This window comes from Propithecus coquereli, unplaced genomic scaffold (genome assembly GCF_000956105.1).
Source record: "Propithecus coquereli isolate 6110/MARCELLA unplaced genomic scaffold, Pcoq_1.0 Scaffold574, whole genome shotgun sequence".
Lineage (NCBI taxonomy): Eukaryota > Metazoa > Chordata > Mammalia > Primates > Indriidae > Propithecus > Propithecus coquereli.
Window position 1 is genome coordinate 1,478,900 of NW_012151663.1, and position 19,348 is coordinate 1,498,247.

Genomic DNA, 19,348 nt, shown 5'->3' on the forward strand with positions numbered 1-19,348 from the left:
CTCTCCCGCGGCGCCTCCCCCACGACCCCAGGAAGGCTCTGGAAGGGCTGAGAGGGCCAGGGCGTGGAGACCCGGCTGCTTACCCTCCTCACCAGCCCGGGGACCCTGCAGTGGCAGCGCGTCCTTCCCGGTGACCTCCCAGGTGGAACTTGGGCCCCCGCCCCAGCCCCTGCAGCAAACGCGCAGGAGGCTCTGCGCTTTCCTGGAAGCAGCCAGCCCCCTCGCACACCGCTGCCCTCCCATTCTGCCCCCTAGACTGACAAGTGGCACCGGAACGCGTTCTGGGACACACAGGAGCACCCTGGCCTCCTTGGTGCCACCAGAGAGCAGGCTACAGGTGGGCCCCTGCAGCCCCTCTCTCCTGCCCTCCAGCCTTTCCTGCCCCTGGCTCTGGAGCGGGCGGCCGTGGTCAGTTGCTTTGGGAGAGGGGAGTTGTCCAAAGATGCTGCGACATGCTTGAGCAGGGAACTGGCTCGGGTGCCCTGTCCTGGTCAGAACACAGTCTCTTCCCATCCCCTCCCCACCCCTACCCCGGTCATACAGAACTGAGGTCTTCAGGGAGTGGCCTGTATAGGCCTCGATTTTTGTCCCAGAACAGGCGAGAGGCAGGATGAGGGCCCATGGCCTTGGTGAGGGCAGACTCCACCCTGGCTGAGAATCCAGATGTGGACAGATGTGCTTCTCAGCTAGGGAGTCAGCACATTTCCTGCCCCCAAATTCTTTTGCAGACTCATCCTCTCCCAGTCCCTGTTCCCAGCCCAGCTGCTGTCCTAAGCCCCAGGAGACACCCTCCCCTGTGCTACGGCCCCTTCCCCATAAGGCTTTGTCTTTTGTGGTGTAGTCGGGATCTTTCCGGGGACAGGGGTGGGGGCAGGATTGCAGACCCGTTACAATTCTTGCTCGTCTTTACCTCTTCTTATGGGCTGGCTGTGGGAGGCTCTGCCTCCTGGTCCCATCCCACCCCAGACCAGGTTTGCAGCTCCGGTTGGGATTAAGGGAAGAAAGCAAAAGGAAGACGCAACTTCTGCGGGTTGCTGGTCTCCTTCCCAAAGTCCCTGCTCCCAGGTGGTGTCAGGACCTTGAACCTGCCCTTTCCTCCGATCCCCTCTCATCCCTCAGCCCCAGGCCTCGGACAGAGGCTGAGTGTCCTGCGGCCACAACAGGACTAGGGCTACAGAGAAGGACAGGAGGAGACAGGCCCTGAGCAGAGAGGGGGAGCCCTGAGGGGATGCTCCTCTTGTGGGGCGCCGAGCATCCCTGGGACTTTGAGGACAGCCTGCAGCAATTATGACACAACTCGTGCGTGCCTGCGACACTCTAAAAAATGGTCAGTTTTGCATTTCATTTTCTGTCCATGAGGACGGCAAGATTGGTGTTGCTGATGGGGACATGGAAGCTGGGAAGCGGGCTCCCGGTGTGAGGTGGCCCAGCAGTTCAGGGGCAGGGAGGAGCAGGGGCTGGACTCTCGGCCTAAACCTGCCACTCAGGCGGGACTGGAGGGGAGCTGAGAGTGGGCGGCACCGGGCGGGTCTGGGAGGCTGGAGGCGGCCTCCCTGCAGGGAGCGATGGCAGAACTGACTTCCTAACCAGGTGGCCTAGGCCACTCCTTCACTGTGGCCGTGAAGCCCACTCCCTTCCCCTGTTTCTTACCCGCCCCCAGGCCCCAGGAGGAAGCCTGTCTACTGAGGAGACAGGCAGGCCTTTGACACCCAAGGTTAAAACCAGATGGAACTGGGTTCAAATATCAGGTCTGCTATTAGCTGGTGATCTTAGGTAGGACATTTGTCATCCCGAATCTCGTTTCCTCGTCTGTGAACAGGGATCATGAGCTCGAACAAGAGGTTGTGGAGAGGATTGCGACACTGACGCCCTGAAACGGAGCTTTATTCTCTGGGGTGACCTGACCCATTTGTCCTTGGGTGTCTGGAAAATCTGGAAGTGTTCTCCAGGACTGCAGGGTGGGCCCTGAGAGGGGCTGTCGGAGTCCCTCGGGCTCTAGCGAACGGCACTGGGGGCCAGCGCTGCGCCTCGGTCAGCGTGGGCCTTGTTCTGCGCTGGGCGCCCTCCTGGACGTGGACCCAGGGTCGGGGCCAGGGCAGGAGCGACCAGGAAACCATCCTGCCCTCGGATGCCTGCGCTGAGCAAAAACAGGCCCTTCCTGAGCCGCAGCCTGGCCCTGGGCAGATTCCGGCCTGTGTGTGTGTGACGCAGAGACACGGAGACAGAGACGGGTAGAGAGAGGTGGAGACAGACGGGGAGAAGGCCGTGGGCTGTCTGAGCCCCGTTTCTCCGTGTCCAGGTTCGTGACCTGTGTGTGACAGTGTGCTTGTGTGGCAGTGAGTCCCTGCGTGTGCAGCAACATCTCAGCGTGCAGTTGCGTGTGTGACAGTGTGCATGTGTTTGTGACCCTGTGTGTGACACTGTGTCTACAGGGGTCTCTGCGTGTGCGTGTGGCGGTGCCGGTTAAGGGCGTCAGCCAAGGGGGTGGGCGTGTGCGTGAGCCTGGCAGCCGCGAGCCACCGTGTGTGCGGGAGAGACTCGTGTCAGGAACGTGCCGCGTGGCGTGTGCGATGCTGGGGGTGACAGTGTGTCCACATGAGCTGTCTCGTGCCTGTGAGAATGTACGTGCAGTTTTCTTTTTAAAAAAATCTCCATTTTTGCTGTTTTTAACAGCATCACCGCCACCCTGGATGTGTGTGGGTTCGCGTCGCCCCGCCCCTCTGTTCAGGTTTCTAAAGCCCTGAAGGGAAAAGTGGGGTTGAAGAGACAGCCCCACCCCGCAGGTGACGGAAGGCGTGACGTGGGCTCTGGGAGGTGACAGAGAGAAGGGAGGCTGGTCCGGGACCTGGACCTGGCCGGGGGAGCCCTGTGTGGAGCCCTCCTTCCCCGTCCTGAGGGGCTGTCCCCACTGCCCCCGCCCCGGCTGCCCGGAGAGGCTGGGATCTCTGTCTTCCTTCCCCTCCACCAAAACAGTCTCCAGAAAAGGAAAGAATCTGACACACTTATCCACACTGAGAAACAGGGGGGCCTTTTCAGCTTGGCCGCCAGTCTTTGGAGAGGGAGTTCCTTCCGGGGGCATTGCAAAGCCCATCCCCTCGGGAGCTCCCACCCTGTCTCCGTCCTCCTCTGCTCTCCCTCCTCCAACAGTGCCCACCTGCACAGCGCTGAACGGTCAGAAAGATTTTCACCTACTTTATCTGGTTGGGTCTGTGCAGTAACTCTTTGAGAAGAATGATGTGCCCATTTCACAGACGAGGAAACCGAGGCCTCAAAAGATAAAATGTGTCCCATCGGTCCCACACTGACAGATAAGTCTTTGGATTTAAACCAAGGACTTGTGACTCTCTGTCCAGTGCTGTTTTCTGCAGACCACACCACTCCCTCCTGGTGTCCTCTCTTCTCATCTCTTACTTCCTCTGCAAACTCCTGAATCTGAGGGATGCCCTTCCCTGTAACCTCCAACCTGGGCCTTGTCCCCACTTGCCTTCGTCTGCCTCGGAGAGATCCTATGAAGCCGGGCAGGTTCTGGTCCTACAATCTGCCAACCTGCCCTTACCACATCCCCCGCCCTGCTCTGCTGCCCTGTGCGGGGCAGGGACATCGGCACTGTGTCCTCCCCACTGCCCAGCACAGCTTTGCTTCACCGAGCTTGGAGAAGGGACTCCCATGGTGGGAGGACGGAATGGGGGCTCCTGGGCAGGGCCTCACCCCTCCTCACAGGGCCTGGGGTCCCACGCCTCCCCCCACTTCGCTTTGCCATTGGCTGTGGCTCCTGCTGGAAGATGTCACAAATTGAGCAGAGTGATCGGTCCTTGGGCGTGAAAGTATATCGTTTTCTCCTCCTGAGAGTTTGTCGATGCTAGAAGTGAGGGAGGGTGGGGCCCAGGAAGCCACTCTGAGCACGGCTGCCACTGACTGAGCACTTGCCGCGTGCCAGGGGCCGTCCTAAGCGTGCACCCGATCCTCGCTGCAACCCCGTGGGAGCTGTGATCGTTCCCACTGGCACTCGTGCGAGTCGGGGCCAACGGCTGACACTATCGACACGGCCACAAAACTAACTTACGGGTGTGCCAGAGCCCAGAGCTAAGGCTGTTCACCGCCCCCTGTGCTACCTGGGCCCTGTGGCACTGGGTGGCCCCCCCACCCCGCACACCCCCGCCCCCTGTCATTTTCCCAGCCTTGGCCCACAGCGGAGCCTCCCATCTGTCCCAGGTCCTGCAACCATTCTCTTCCTGCCCCAGAAAAGCCTCCTGAACACAGTCTGCGGCTTTCCTCCGCTCACCGCTGAAGCGCCCAGCTGCCTGGCTTCTCCCGGCTTCTCCCGGCTAGCCCGCCTCCCGGCCCCGCTGCAGCCCCTGCGGCAGCCCCGGCGCCCTCCCCGTCCACTCGCTGCGCACCTCCCCCTCCGCCTCCTCTGCTCTGTCACTTGTCCTGCAAAGCATTTGACCCCCACTCCCAAGTGGCCTGAGGACTGTCCCCGGCCAGGGCTCTGTCCATCATCTCCGTGTTCCCGGCGTTCCCCTCCGCCCTCGGCCGCCCGGAACCTGGGGCAGTTACGGCTTCCGTGAACACCGGGCGTGGGGGAGGACAGGGGTCCGGGGGATCTGTGCCGTGTGTGCCTGCAGGGGTGGGCTGAGGGCTTGCGGTGTGTGGAGACCCTCAGCTGGTGCCCCCTGACTAAGGGGGGACAGGGCGCTGTCCTCGGGGACCCCAGTCTGAGGGGAGACGCGGCCCTGTCCTTGGGGACCCCAGTCTGAAGGTAGTTTCATGCCCACAGCTCTGTTCAGAGTAGGTGACAATACTGCCTGTTCAAAGCTCCCTGGGACGCAGTGTGTGTGGCCAGGTTGGACTTCCTCAACCCCTGCCCCCACTGGGGGACTGCCGGCTTCCACAGGCTTCTTCGTCCCCACTCCCTGCCCCAGACACACCTGCCCCAGTTCCCAGCAGTGACCTTGCTTGTTCAGGAAACAGAAATCCAGGGGGATTTCTCCCTGTCTTTCTGCATTCAGGGCCGGGGAGGAAGAGGCCTTGCCCTGGAGGTAGACGCAGGAGGGAGAAGGGGTGGGAGTGGGGCTGACCCACCAGGACCTGCTCCGGTGAAAACCGTGCCAGCCCCTCGGTTGCGGCTAAAATCGGGACACGGACACCGCCTTTGCTGTTGTTGTGTTTGATCCTGGGTTTTCTTCCGCCAAACAAATACACTTGACCTTTGCCCTCAGAAAAGCTCCGTCCTTCAGGGTAGCGTCACCTGCGACCCCAGCGCACTCCCTCCGAGGAGGTCGCCGGGCTCAGAGCGAGCTGGGCCCCCTCTCTGGGGCGCGCGGCACGCCGGGCCTCGGTGGGGAGGCGCGTTCCAGCGCGGCGTGGGCCAGGGCGGCGTTGCCCAGAAACCAGGCCCGCGAGGCCTGGCGCGGCGAGTCGAGGGTGCGAGCTTTGAACAGACGCTGTCTCGGTGTCAGCACAGGGTACGTTTTCACGATTTCGGAAAGTGAGGTTTTGTTTTACACTATGTATAGGTCCTAAGTTTTATACCCCGGGCTCTCTGGTTATCGCAGCCTCTAAATGAGGAATATTTATAATCCTTGAGGCTGCTCAGGAGAAAAGAGAGAAATAGAAACAACCACGGTCCCAAGACAAAGCTGAAGGAAGCACCCAAAAGTGTTCGGAAGGAACGGTTCTCAGTGGGGTCCGTGTGCTCAAAGGCCGTTCCGGTCACCTTCCCTGACAGTCCAGGTTCGCGTCCTCCTGCCCGCAGGTAGGGGAGCGCCTCCCGCTGCAGGTGTGGCTTCAGTGTTCTGGAACCTTTCTGACCCCCTCGCCCATGTCCTCGGGACTCCTCCTCCTGGCTGGGAGCCGGGCTGAGTGCTTGCTCGGGAGCTGTGTTAGAGGAGGACGCTGGGGGTCGTGCCGCCCTCCTACCTGAATGAGAGCATGTCGCAGGAGGAACGCTAATGGTGGACATTCCCGCCCTCAAGGCCACCTCCCCATCCCCCAATAGTCCGTCACAGTCACTGTCCCGGCCGGCCTCAGCTCTGCTTCCCGGGGTGCCGCGTGCCTTCATTGAGTCCCTCTCCCACTCTGGCCTGTGTGTCCCTTCTAGCAGTGTTGTGAGTGCAACAGGCGCCGGGAGGGGGCAGCCCGGCAACAGCGAAGCCCGGGCCCTCAGGAAGTCCCCCCTCTCTCCTCGGCGAGGTCGCGGGACCAGGAAGGGGACACACACTCTCCCCTCCCTCCTCGCTGTTACACACCAGCAAGAGGATCTGTCCGGGTGTTCATTATGCATGGAGTTGGGACTCTTAGGTGCCCTGGACACCAAGAAACCAAGTGTGGGGGTGAGGGGACAGGAGAGGGGCTGGCCGACCCACAGGTCCCCCATCTGTGCCCTCCCCGCAGGGTGCCACTGTGTCCCTCTCAGAGACGGTGCAGAAATGGCGGGAATACCGACGCCAGTGCCAGCGCTTCCTGGCCGAGGCCCCACCTCCGGCCCCAGGTGAGTCCCGGCGGGGCCTCCGCCTCAGAGCTCCCACCCAGCCAACCCCCAGGGACTTCGGTGGCCCCGAGTCCACGCTTGGCATCATGTGCCTCTCTAGGACACCACACCTGGCTTCTGCCTCCGTCTCGTGGTCCCAGCTGTTCCCTGCGAATGCCTTCCTGCCCCCATCCGCCTACCAAAACTTCTCGGGTTCCTCCAGCCCAGCCCGAGCACCTCCTGCCCCAGAAGACCTTCCCCCGGGGCTGTCGTGTCCTTGCTCTGACCCCTCGCCCTGCAGTCTGCAGGCGGCCTCGGGGCTGCTGCCGCGCTGGCCTCACCATCCCGTCCGCCCCCGCCCGCCTCCAGCTCCCGCCACCCAGGGCAGGCCCCAGCCTTTCCAGTTCGCGTCCCAGAGCCCCAGCCTGCGCGTGGCCTGAGGGCCCAACAAGCACATTTGCAGGAATAAATGGTCCAGAGCACTTTTGGGGTGGTTTAAAGAGCACAGGGTTGGAGCCAGGTGGACCTGGGTTTGATCCTGACTCTGCAATTATAGCACAGTGACCTGAGGACGGTTATCTCGGCCTCCTGAGCAACCACTGCCCTCTGATCTGTGAGTGTCATTTAAAAATAGGCCTGTAGGCGTTGTTTATTGAGCACTTACTATGTATAGTTATCTATGTAACAGGCAGTCCTTATCTCCACAAAGCCCTGCGGCAGCAGTCCCCAACCTTTTGGCCCAGTTTCAGGATGGAAGACAGTTTTTCCACGGACGAGGCGGGGGCGGGATGGGGAAGGCAGAAGTCGGGTGCTGGCGCGGACCGTCGGAGCTGCCGCGCCTCCTGCTGTGTGCGCCCCTCTTCCCTAGTTTCAATGAGGACAAACGGGGTGGGGGGCAGCAGAGCTCTGTGACACGGTCCCTACAAGGCCATGGAGCCGGGGTTGGGGACCACAGCCTCCAGGGCAGGGAATATCCCATTTGACAGATGAGAAAACAAAGACATGAGTAACTTGCTCAGGGTCCTCCCACTGGCTTACCAGAGGCCTTGCTCGGCTCCTGCCGGGTGGGCACAGTCAGTGCTCAGCGGGGTCGGCGGAGCACCGCTGGGTGCGGGGGAGGGAAGCGCGCCAGCACTGGCCGGGCTTCAGAGATTGTCCCCTGCCCCCAGGCCTGTTCTGCAACCGCACCTTCGATGACTACGCCTGCTGGCCAGACGGGCCACCAGGCTCCTTCGTGAACGTCAGCTGCCCCTGGTACCTGCCTTGGGCCAGCAGCGGTGAGAACCCCCACCTTCCCTTGTACCCAGGAGGCCAAGCCAGGGTGGGGGCACTGTTTTCTTTCCTTTGAGACACAGCCCTCCCCACCTTGGGATGTCTTCAGGCCTCGTAGTGAGTGGTCTGCCTGCTTCCCCTGGGGCAGGGCAGGGGTGGGCAGTGGTTGGCAGTGACAGGTATCAGGATGGCCTCGGGTGCAACCTGGGCCTGGACCTGAGGCCTGTGCTGGCCAGCGTGGGGGGAAGAGGAAGCGCGTGTCTGACTTAAGAGAGAAATGTGAGCCCCTCTGATCTAGTAGTCAGGAAAGAGGCCAGGCGGGAGCAGACCCCGGGGTGGAGGTTGGTACCCAGGGCGTCGTTGCTGCGATGTACGTGAGCGTGTGCGTGTGTATGATGCGTGTGTGCCGCTGGCCCTTCCCCGGCAGGGCATCTCCTGACCCTTTAGGAGCTCGCGGGGAGCAGGGACCAGGGTGGGGGTGGGCTGGCCCGACCCCCCACCCTCAGGACCCCCCAGCTCACTCCTGCCTGCAGGGGAAGGGTGTGACTGGGTAGGTGGAGGGTCACTGGGGCACAGAGACCTGCAGAGACTGGGGGGTAGAGGATGTGCCCCCACAGCTATCCCAGCACCCCCTGCTGAGCCCGGGCCAAGCCAGGCACCGCGGGGCCTGATAGGAGAGGAGCCCTTGCAGCAAAGAGCCTGTGGTCTCCGTAAGAGGAGAAAAGACATTTCTTAGAATAATAATAGCTGATGTTTATTGAGCGCCTACTGTGCGCCGAGTCCTGCCCTAAAAGCAGGGCGTTCACTGAATTTTTACAAGTAGCCTGCGGTTATACACGGTTGTACAGATGAGGAATCTGAAGCCCGGCAGGTTTAAGTCACTTGTTCCAAAGCACGTGGTAAATGGCAGATTTGATCTGAATCCAGTTCGTGCTCTTACCATTGTGCCTTGAAAGGGCCCGAGCCCAAAGAGAAGGTAGCCCCGAAGCAAGTGTGAGCATGAGGTTATGCTGAGGGGGAGCCGGAGGTCTTCCTGGAGGAGGTGGCCTGGTGGGGCCTGAGTTTCACCTCTGCACGCAGGACTGAGGTTGGAGGCGGCCCAGGCAGCTCTCCTGAAAAGACCGTCTCCTCCACCCTCACAGCAGACGCCCCGCTCCCCAAGGTGCCCCGCCGGCGCCCGGGCCTGGAAGGGGCAGGCACCGGGCGGGTCAGGGGCCCTTACGCACGCAGCGTCCTCTCCCACTGCCTGTTGAGAGCCCTTGACGTACGTGTGCTCATTTATCCTTACAGCAGTCCTTGCTCTGATTACCCTCCGGTTTTCAGACGGGGAAGCTGAGGCACAGAGACGCTAAGTGGCTTATCCAAGCTCACGCGGCTGATGAGTGGCAGGCCCAGGGGTCTGGTTTAGAGTCAGTCGAATTGCTACGCTAAAGGCTTCCCTCGGGACGGTGTGTGCCCATGTGTGTGGCTCTGGAGTGGAGACAGGAGAGTGGCATGGGTGACCTCTGCCGGCTGGGCATACCTCTACAGAGGGCAGTGAGCTGCCTGCCCTCTCCCCACGAGCCCTGCGATCTCGTGGTTCTGCTTGTAGGTGGCTGACGGGCTGTGTGAGCAGAAGCAAGTTTCTAGACCTCTCTGTGCCTTGGTTTACTCACCTGGGAGGTGGGATAGAGCCAAGTGACACAGGTGTGGGGGGGATGGCAGGTTCTTGAAAAACGGGAGCTGTTAATTTTTCCCGCCTGCCCTACACACCTCCCTGACCTCCTGCCACACACTTGCTCTCCCTGCCTCCCAAAGATTTGGGGCCGGCGGCTCGGCCAGCCTCCGCTGGGCCTCTAGACCCCAGGGAGCCAGGCGCAGGACAGGGCCCATCATTCAGCGCTGAGCCGCCCCCGGCTCTGCCTGCCGCTGCGGCTCCATCCATCACCTTTAATTTTATTTGAGCAGGAAATAGGCCCTGGCGGTGCCCGTTGATGAGCGAACACGGTTTTATTGCTCTCTCCATGAAGATAGCGGCCGCCGCGCAGGCCCCTGCCCGCCTCTCCCCCCGCACCGCTCGCCAGGCTAATTTATTCTCTGTTTTGACACTCGGAATCACCTGCTCTACCTCCCCCTCCCTTCTCCCCGAGTTAGGGACCCACAGAGACACCACCGCAGGCTCCCGCGGCAGCGTGACTGCGTCTCTGGCCTGGCCTGGCCTGGCGCCCTCCTCAGCAGAGGCTGCAGGTGTCCCTGACCCCCCCCCCCAGACACGTAGAAGCAGGAAGGGGGCGGTTCTGGCGCTTTCTTGGGCTGGTCAAGGGAGAAGCCTGTGAGACACTTGGCAGTGTGCCTTGGGGTCGTGGAGAAGGAAGGGCTGTTTCAGGCAGGGGCCTGGCAGAAAACATGCTTGGCTGGGAACCCGGGGAGAATTTAACTGGGGCGGGGGTGTCCCTTACAGAGGCTGGGCGGGGTTAAAGGACCAATAACGTGTATAAAACACCAAGGACTACAACTGTGGAAAGCTGTAGCACCCCTAGACCCGAGAAGCCAGGGGCGAGAACAGGGCCGGGGTCCCCAGGAGAGCTGGCGCCGTGACGGAGTGGCCCCCAGGAGGGCTCTGGCCACAGGGGGCAAAGCCACCAGCAGAACCTCAGAACCCAGCGGGGGGAGCAGGGGCAGTGCCCCAGCCTCTCTCTCCTTCCGCCCTTCTATCTTCTGCCAGTGTCCCCCACTGGCCAAACCCAGCCGAGGCCAGGGAGCCTGAGGGACGCTGTCCCAGGGCTCAGCTTCCTGGGTGCAGAGCCGAGCAGAGGGTGGGTGATTTGAGGAAGAATTAGATACAGACTCATTACCAGAACCCTGAGCTAGGTCTGTGGCAGGAGCTAGGGATGCCGCCGAGATCTTAGGGGGGGTGTGTGTGTACGCGTGTGCGTATGTTGGGGAGAAGGGGTGGCCCCCTCCGTGGGGCTGCAGGGGTTGGCTCGGCGGCCCAGGCAGTGGTGCCGAGGGACGTCAGAGCCACCTTTTCTGCCCAGGGTGTGGCATCAGGAAGCCTTCCAGGGACAGGTGACGTTGGGGCCAGCTCTGAAAGAACAGGCAGGTGCAGAAGGGGGCCCTCTAGGGGGGGAGGATCCCCAGGCAGCACTTGGACATGGGGCCAGGCCTCAGGTCTCGGAGCTACAGTGTCCCAGGGAAGCCGGCCACGCCCTTGAATTCCGACCCTCCGACTGAGCATTTGGGGCTGAGGATCACGCAGAGAGGGCGGGAGCAGATGAGCCGCACGAGGAAGACGCTCGGAGGAAAGGCTGGTGCGGACAAGGCGGGCCGAGGTGGGGAGAGCCTGCGGCCGCCTGAGGGCCCCTCAGCAGCCTCATCTACCCACAGCAGCCGGCCTGCTCATCACGCGTCGCCCGTCAGCGGCAGCCTCCCGATCCCTGTTTGTTAGCCTGGTTCTGCTTCCACGAGGGTCATAAGATGCTTTTAAAATAGCCTGTAACTCGCAATTCCTGGAAACTCTGCCAGGTGCCTCCCCTGGGTAACGGTGAGCCCGGGGGCTTTTCTGGCGGGCCGGGGCGCCAAGGGGAGACTGCGGCCTGAGCTTGGCCCAGAGGAATTCCGGCTGAAGTGGACTCAGCCTCCATTCCCAGCGCAGGAAAGGAGCGCCCCGTCGAGAAATCTGGGGGAGGCAGCAGGGCCTCCCTGCAGCCACGGGTTGAAGACCCGCTGTGTGCCGGGCACTTGACAGGCCTTCTCCCCTGGGAAGTCGTTACGGCTCCCATTTTACAGACGAGTGAACTGAGGCCCAGGAAGGTGAAGTGACCTGCCGAGGGTCCCCCAGCTGGTTGAGGGCAGAATCAGGCTTTGAACTTGAGCCTGCGTCGTTCAGAAACTGACCTCCTTCTACGTCCCGACGCTCTCCGTGACCCTGCAGCCCGCCCCAGAGCCGGTGCCTCCATTTCGAGCCTGGCCTGTGACCCGCATCCCTCCACTTTGGGGAGGGCCTGTGAGTGGCCTCTCCGAGTCTCAGCTTCCACGTCTGCAAGATGGGCCCCAGCAGTCCTTGCCGGCGGCCCCCGTTGCCAGGGTGCGGGAGTAATGGATTCACGAGCAGCTTGTCGCAGCCCTGAGTGCCAGCGGCCACGCGGAAGGGCGGCTGTTAGCTTGATTACAGACGCCGAGGCAGTTTCCGGGAGGGGAAGTGTTTAATTGGGGGTTTTATTTCCAGCACCAGGGTCTGACTTAATGAAATATCCCTGGGCCTCCCGGCACGTGGCTGCCCGCTGCTCCCTGTGTTGACAAGCCCCGAGCCAAGGCCCGCTGTGATCCAGCTCCTCCCAGGCCACATAAAGCGGGGCTGACAAGTAGGGCTAGGCCCTGACCCACCTCCAGCCAACACGGGTGTCCGGGGACCAGGGGCCCAGCCGGGAACCAGCCCTGGCTTTTAATACTTGATGCTAATGAAGGGCAATTGACAGATGCGCCCGCACAGGCTCGCTGCGCTTCCCAGGGACACCGTGATCCCTGACTCCGCACCAGCAACGCATGCATCTGTGCACGCACCACCCCCCCCTCCAGCTGGCCCTGAGCACCGGGCCAGGAACGGTGCAGGCCCCTGGGGCCCACACTGGCAAGGGGCCCTGCGGGGAGGGGACGAATGTCGAGAAATCCAAGCCCAGAGCAAGGGCAGAGGAGAAACGGCATATGGCCCTTAACTGTCAGCAGCAAGTTTAGCTGCTAACTTTTGGCCTCTGGGGACAAAGAGCTGGGGGTTTGAATCCCGACTCTGCTGCTTCCTAGCTGCGTATTCTTAGGCAAGTCAGTTGGCTTCTCAGAGGCTCAGTTTCTTCATCTGTAAAACGGGATTAACCATTCCTACCTTGTAAGGTGTTACGACGTTCAAAGGTGTCAGGCAAACAGTAACTGATTCTGTGAGTGCACAGACTGTGGAGAAAGTGTAAGGAGCAGCACGGAGGGAACCTGCAATTATGGAGTGCCAACTGTATGCCAGGCCCTGTGCCAGCTGTGGGAAATGGGTCCTTTTAGTATCACATTGCTGCGGGCCGAGTCCGGAGGATGGGGCGGTTAGGTGGCTTGTGCGCCGAGGCTCCATCGCCTTGTCCTGTCCTTTCCCCAGCCCCTTGGCCTCCCTCCTCTCTCCCGGTTCCTCCCATCAGAACAGGCTGCCAGAGCAGGCCCTGACACCAGTCTCACTGCCCATGGGGTCAGCCCAGGGCCCCGTCACTGCTCTTGGGGGTCTCTGCAGCCCGAGACTGGTTTGGCCTCACGTCAGAAGACTTGTCCCTGGTGGAGAAGCTCAGGCATCCGTGCGGCAGATAAGAGAGGGGCTGTTCAGGTTGCCGAAGGTGGCCCCATGCCCCTCCCTGCCCTTGTGGATATGGCTGACTTCGTGCAGAAACGCAGTAGCGGGGACCAGGGCACGCCGTTCCCGCTGCCGCAAGATCTGCCATTAGATTTTCGGGTTTTTGTTTCTCTTCTAGGCAAAGTCTCTGTTAAAATGCAGGTTCTTCCAGGAGCAATGCTGCAAGCCGGTCCGCCCCACCGTGTTACCAAATAACTGTCTCCTGAAGAGGGACCTGGTTGAGGGATTGCAAAAGCAGCTGGGAGGGAGGAGACGGAAGAACGGGGAGGCTGCGCTGTGTCTGGGGATCGGGGTCAGGGAAGGCAGCGTCCAGTGACAGGCCCTGCGGTGCTGGCGGTGCTGGAGGGGACTGTCACCAGCGCTGCAGTGCGGGTCTCCCTGCCACAACAGTGAGTGTGGCCTGTTTTGCTTTTTCTCTGAGAGTCTCGATTCCCCAAAGCCAGGGACTGGACGGCCTCCCTCAGACTGGGGCGCCCTGGGGTGGGGCAGGGCTGGGTGTCTCCCCCGCGCGCCGGGAGGTCTCCAAGGGCAGCCTTCCCAGGAGACCCGGCCCACGACGGGGCCACTTGAAGGTAGGCACTGGGCCCTCCCCTTCGGAGGGAGGATCTCCGGGGCCAAGGCTGCATGTGAACCGTGAGGCTGGGCATTCTTCTTAGACCCGGAGGTCCCTGAGGGTAGGTCTGTGTCTCCCCCATCGGACTAGGTCTGCCTGCGGCAGGGGCTGGCACTCCTTTCTCTCTGGAACCCAGTACCAGCTTTGTCCCCAGGGTCTGCTCTCCCCAGGGAGTGTGGGCGGGGTGGGCGCTGGGTCCTGAGAGGCAGAAACCCTAGCGCGTGACTGCGTGGCTGGCGGGGCCTTATCCGTAGTGTGACCTGAGGCTGGAGGCAGGGACGTGGACTGGGCTACACTCGTCTCATCTCAAAGATGTGGATTCACCAGACTGTGTCCCAGGGTGACAGAGGAAAGGCTGGTGGTGGGGCTGGGCAAGTCTCACCTTGGTGACCCCGTGTCCTGTCCCTGGGCCAAGAGGGTCTATGGCAGGGAGGAAGGCCCAGCGTGTGTGTGTGCGTGTGTGTGCATGCGTGTGTGCGGAGGGGAAGAGGGTGTTACTGAGAGGGGTGGGTCCTGGTGGAGCAGGGGAGACCCCCAGGGCGGGGAGGAGCGAGGGGCGTCTAGCACCGGGCAGGCTGCCCTACCCTGGGCTGAGGCTCAGCCGCCGCGTCTCCCGCCCAGTGCTGCAGGGCCACGTGTACCGCTTCTGCACAGCCGAGGGCCTCTGGCTGCACAAGGACAACTCCAGCCTGCCCTGGAGGGACCTGTCGGAGTGTGAGGAGTCCAAGCGAGGGGAGAGAGTGAGTCGATGCAGGGTTCTGAGCCAGGGAGGGGGACCAGGGCCTCCGCTTCATTGGAGCAGAGACCCAGAGCTTCTGGGGGCCCTGCTCTGGCCGTCTCATCCCTATCCCCTGCCTCTGGGGACTTTGCACGTCACGCTTTCTGGACACGGGCGGTGTCTGTTCACCTCTCTGGTTTTGGAACAGGGCCCGAGAAATCCAAGAACCATTGCCACAGGGTATTCTGTTTCTTGGTTCTGCTGTCCCCAGCGGCGCCTGACCTGGAGCCCCGGCTCTGCCCCTGCCCATGGGAAAGGTGCGTGGGGGGAGAGGGCCACGGGCTGCCACGCACTCGCGTGCCCTGTGTCACACAGAGCTCCCCGGAGGAGCAGCTCCTGTCCTTGTACATCGTCTACACCGTGGGCTACGCACTCTCCTTCTGCGCGCTGGTCATCGCCTCGGCCATCCTCCTCGGCTTCAGGTAAGGAGACGGGCCCCGGGAGCGGCTGCTGCCTCCTGGCTCCCCGGGCAGAGCCGAGGACCACCGAGCCAGAGCGACAGTGCAGCAGGCGCTCCCCTTGGGGGCCGTGCGGAGCGCCGTCACCGTAGGACGCGAGGGCCGAGACGCAGGATCCGACACCGCGCACTTAGTCTCACCTCCACTGTGTAGTGTGTGCGTGTATGCTGCAGAAAAGAAACACACACACACACACACACACATGCATCACCAGCCCTGAAACCTTGACGGGGGGTGGAAGGATTATGGAAAATCCCAGGAAAGCCTCTCCAGGGTGTATAACTTCAATAATCAAGAGTCCAGGATGATTTTAGAAAAGATCTCAGGGATCAGAGATTCTGCTCTCCTTGGAGCTCGTCAGCACCAGTGGAAAAGATCTTTAGGTCTCACCTGGACGAGACGTTCCTTCCAGCGTAGGGAGAGCCTCCCTCTGCACCTGGCAGGGCTGGAGCGGAGGGGCAGGATGCAAGGAGGGGAGCGGTTCTGAAGGAGTCGGACCTGGGGACGCCAGGCAGCAGGAGCAGGACGGGCAGCATTTCCCCTCCCTCCTTCAAGGCACCTGGCACCACCGTGCACACACGGTGCTCAATAAATGCACTCGCTCTGTGCATGTTCTTTTTATCGTGAAGTGTTTCGAGGTTCAGAGATATGACCGCCATCATGGTCACTCACGCGCACACCATCCGGCCTGAGAAATGACACATCCGCACGGTTACACTGCGCCAGGTTCCCTCCCTGATCCGCGCCTCTCCCTGCCCTGCCCTGTCCCCGCCGGAGGTAACCTCTTAATGTGTCCCTTGTAATCCCTACACATTTCCTCAACCTTCTGCCACATTCACGAATATCTGTAACAGTACAGAGCAAGGTTTCGCGTCTTTTTACTAGCACGCTGTGAGCTTTGTCTTAGTCCGTTCCTGCTGCTACAGCAAAATACCTCACACTGGTGTAAAGGACAGAAATGTTCACCTCACGGCCCTGGAGACAGGAAGTCCGGATCGAGGCACCAGCACATCGGCTGTCTAGCAGGCTCTCTGCCACCGAGATGGCACCTGCTCGATGTGTCCTGACGTGGCAGAGGGCAAAAGGTTAAAGGGGCTCACGAGCTCCCTCAGTCCTCTTTCGTGAGGCACTAACTCCACTCATCGACCTAATCACCTCCTAAGGCCCCGCCTCTTAACACTAGAGCACGGGAGATTAAGTTTCAACGTGAATTTTGGAGGGACACAACATGTTAACCCCAGGTCCCCCCAAATTTATGTCCTTCTCGCATACAAAATACATTCATTCCATCCCAATAGTCCCCAAAAGTGTTCTCACTCAAGCATTAACTTTGAAGTCTGAGTCCAAAGTCTCATCTAAATATCACCTAGATACGGGTGGAACCCAAGGCGCAGTTCATCCTGAGGGACAGTGCCCTGCGGCTGTGAACCTCTGAAATCAGACAAGCTATGTGCTTCCAAATGCAACGGCGGGGCAGGCATGGGGTAGACGTTCTCGTTTCGAAAGGGAGAGATAGGAAGGAAGAAAGGGATAACTGGTCCCAAGTAAGTCCAAACCCCAACAGGGCAAATAGCGTTAAATCTTAAACTCAAGAACAATCTTTGACTCAATGTCCTGCCTTCCTGACACACTGAGCTGGAGGCTGGACCCCAAGGCGCCAGGCAGCTCCACTCCCGCGGCTTTGCCGGGCACAGCTCACGTGGCAGCTCTCCCAGGCTGAATTGCACACTAGTGGCTCCACCGTACCCACGAGTCTGCCGGTCGTCGTTCTAGCGGGGTTCTCGCTGGCGGCCCCAGGGCCCTGAGTATCTCCAGGACATCCTTTGAAATCTGAGCTCCCCCAGCTCTTGCACTCTGTGTGCCTATAAAGTCAGCCCCATGTGGACACTGCCAAGGTTTCCTGCCTGTGCCCCCTGGAGGGGTGGCCCAAGTCACACCTGGGCCTACTTGAGCCACATCTGGGACGGCCAAGGAGCACTGCACCAGAATGCAGGGAGCAAAGACCTGAGGTGGCCCTGGCAGTGAGTCCAAGGTCTCACAGTGGCTTTTTTGGCCCCTTCCCCAAAACTGTTCTGTTCTCAAGGCCCTGGCACTCTGGGCCTCTAATCTCTGAAGTGCCTGCAGGGTTGTTCTTCCATTTTCTGGATGAGTAACACCTGGCTGCTTCTATCCATACTGATCTTATCAATGTTCACTTGGCCACAGCCTTGATATTCTCTCCTGAACATGCTTTTGCATGCATTACAACGTGGCCAGGCTGAGAATTTTCCAAATCTTTAAATTCTGCTTCCCTTTTAATTATAAATTTCATCTTTGATTTGTTTCTCTTCTCTCACATTTTACTCTAAGCAGTCAAGAGAAGGCATGCTGCACCCTCAATGCTTTGCTTAGAGATTTCTTCCACCAAACATCCTAGTTCATTCCTCGTGAGTTTCTCCTCTCACAAAACACCAGGACACAGACACGGTTCGGCCAAGTTCTTTGCCACTTTATCACAAAGGTGGCCTTTGCTCCAGTCTCCAACACTGCGTTTCTCATTTCTGTCCGAGACCTGGTCAGAACGGCCTTTACTCCATATTTCTACCATTATTCTGTTCACAGCCACTTCATCTCTAAGAAGACCGAGACTTTCTATACCGCCCTCATCTTCCGAGCTCCCGCCAGAACCGCCCTGTATGGCCCATTCATGGCAACGTGGACTTTTTCTAGCCTGATTCTCCAAACTCTTTCAGCCTTTACCCGTCACCCAGTTCGAAAGCCACATCTGCATGGTTAGGTATTTGCTACTCCTGCGCCCCACTCTCAGTACCAATTTCTGTCTTTGTCTGTGCCTGCTATTATTACCCTTAGACTGGGTAATTTATGAATAATAGAAATTCATTTCTCACAGTTCCAGAGGCTGAGAAGTCCAAGATCCAGGCACTAGCAGATCTGGTGTCTGCTAAGGGCCTGCTGTCTGCTTTGGAGATGGTGTCATCACAGGGCAGAAGGGGTTGCAAACCCACTTAGGCCACTTTTATGAGGCCACTAATCCCATTACTGAGGGCACAGCCCTCATGATCTAGTCACCCCCTGAAGGCTTCACCTCTTAACACTATTACATTTGGGATCCAACTTTAACATGAATTTTGGAGGGACACACATTCAGATCTTTTTTCAGTCCGACATGTTTCTGTGAGATTCCTTCACGTTGATGCCAGGAGTTCTATTTCATTAATTTTAACTGTCGTTCCATATTCCATTGTATGATACAGTACAGTCACTTTAGCTGTTATCCCTTTAATGGACATTTAAGGTATTTTCTGTTTTGCTTTCTGAATTAGCAACGTTAGTACAATGAGCATTCTTACCTATGACCGCTTGTGCATTTCTCTGGGACGTGTACCTAGGAGTAGAATTGCCAGGTTTGAAAACCACCTGCTTTTGCAAATTTACTGGGTGTTGCTAAGTTGCTCTTCGCAGTTGTACCAATTTGCCCTCTCACCAGTAATACAAGAGTTTCCTTTATTTGACATTATCACCACTAGCTAGTCTGTTCAGACACCCTTGTGGCTAGTCTCAAGTGTGTGACACCTCATTACGACTGTAATTTGCTTACCCCTGCTTCCTAGAGAGAGCAAGCATTTTTTTCGTGATTTATACTGTGAATGGCTTGCTCATACCCTGTGCTTACTTTTTTATTGGCTTGTCTGGATTTTTCTTTTTCATTTTAAACATCTGTTACATATTCTGGATACTAACCCAGGATATATATACCCTCTTAGGCTGTGGCTTATTTTTTCACTCTATGGTACCTTTTATGCATAGAAGTTCTTAGTTTCAATGGAATGAAATTTATCAATTTATCAATTTTGTATTGATAAAATTTATCAATAAATGTTACCAATTGATAAAAGTAACTTTATTAATTGATTAAAAATGATTTTTTCCAAAGAACAAAAGTTTTATGGTCTTATTTAAAAAATCTTTCCTTATCTTAGGGTCATAAAGTCGGCCACCTATATTTTCTTCTAAAAGTTTCAGAGTTTTGTTCTTCCCTATGTTTCTTTGATCTACCTGGAATTTATTTTTGTGTAAGGTGAAAATAAGGAATTTAATTTGATTTTTCCATATATACAATTAATATATATATAAAATTAACTGCCTCAGTACCATCGATTAATAGCCTATTCTTTCCCCCTGTCACGCGGGGAGGTTTCGTGTGCGCACGCCTTGGCTTCTGTCCTCTGTATTCTTTTCTGTTGGTCTGTTTCTCCGTGTCCATCCCAATACTGTGGTGCCTTCACTACCACAGATTTACCAGAGGTCTTAGTTCTCATATAGCAAAGGCCCTTACTTTGTGGTTCTTTAGGAGTATCTGGACTATTCTTGGACCTTGACTTTTTTTTCAGTTTTT

General features: G+C 58.7%; 1 protein-coding gene across 1 annotated transcript in view; it reads left to right on the forward strand.

Moving 5' to 3' along the window:
• The window catches only part of GLP1R (glucagon-like peptide 1 receptor), a 35,222-nt gene that overhangs the window by 445 nt on the left and 15,429 nt on the right, over positions 1-19,348 (forward strand). Inside the window, exons 2-5 of the mRNA XM_012658136.1 lie at positions 6,394-6,490; positions 7,639-7,746; positions 14,338-14,456; positions 14,810-14,916. Coding sequence (XP_012513590.1) covers positions 6,394-6,490; positions 7,639-7,746; positions 14,338-14,456; positions 14,810-14,916 — 431 coding nt within the window. The remainder of the gene's footprint in view (positions 1-6,393; positions 6,491-7,638; positions 7,747-14,337; positions 14,457-14,809; positions 14,917-19,348) is intronic.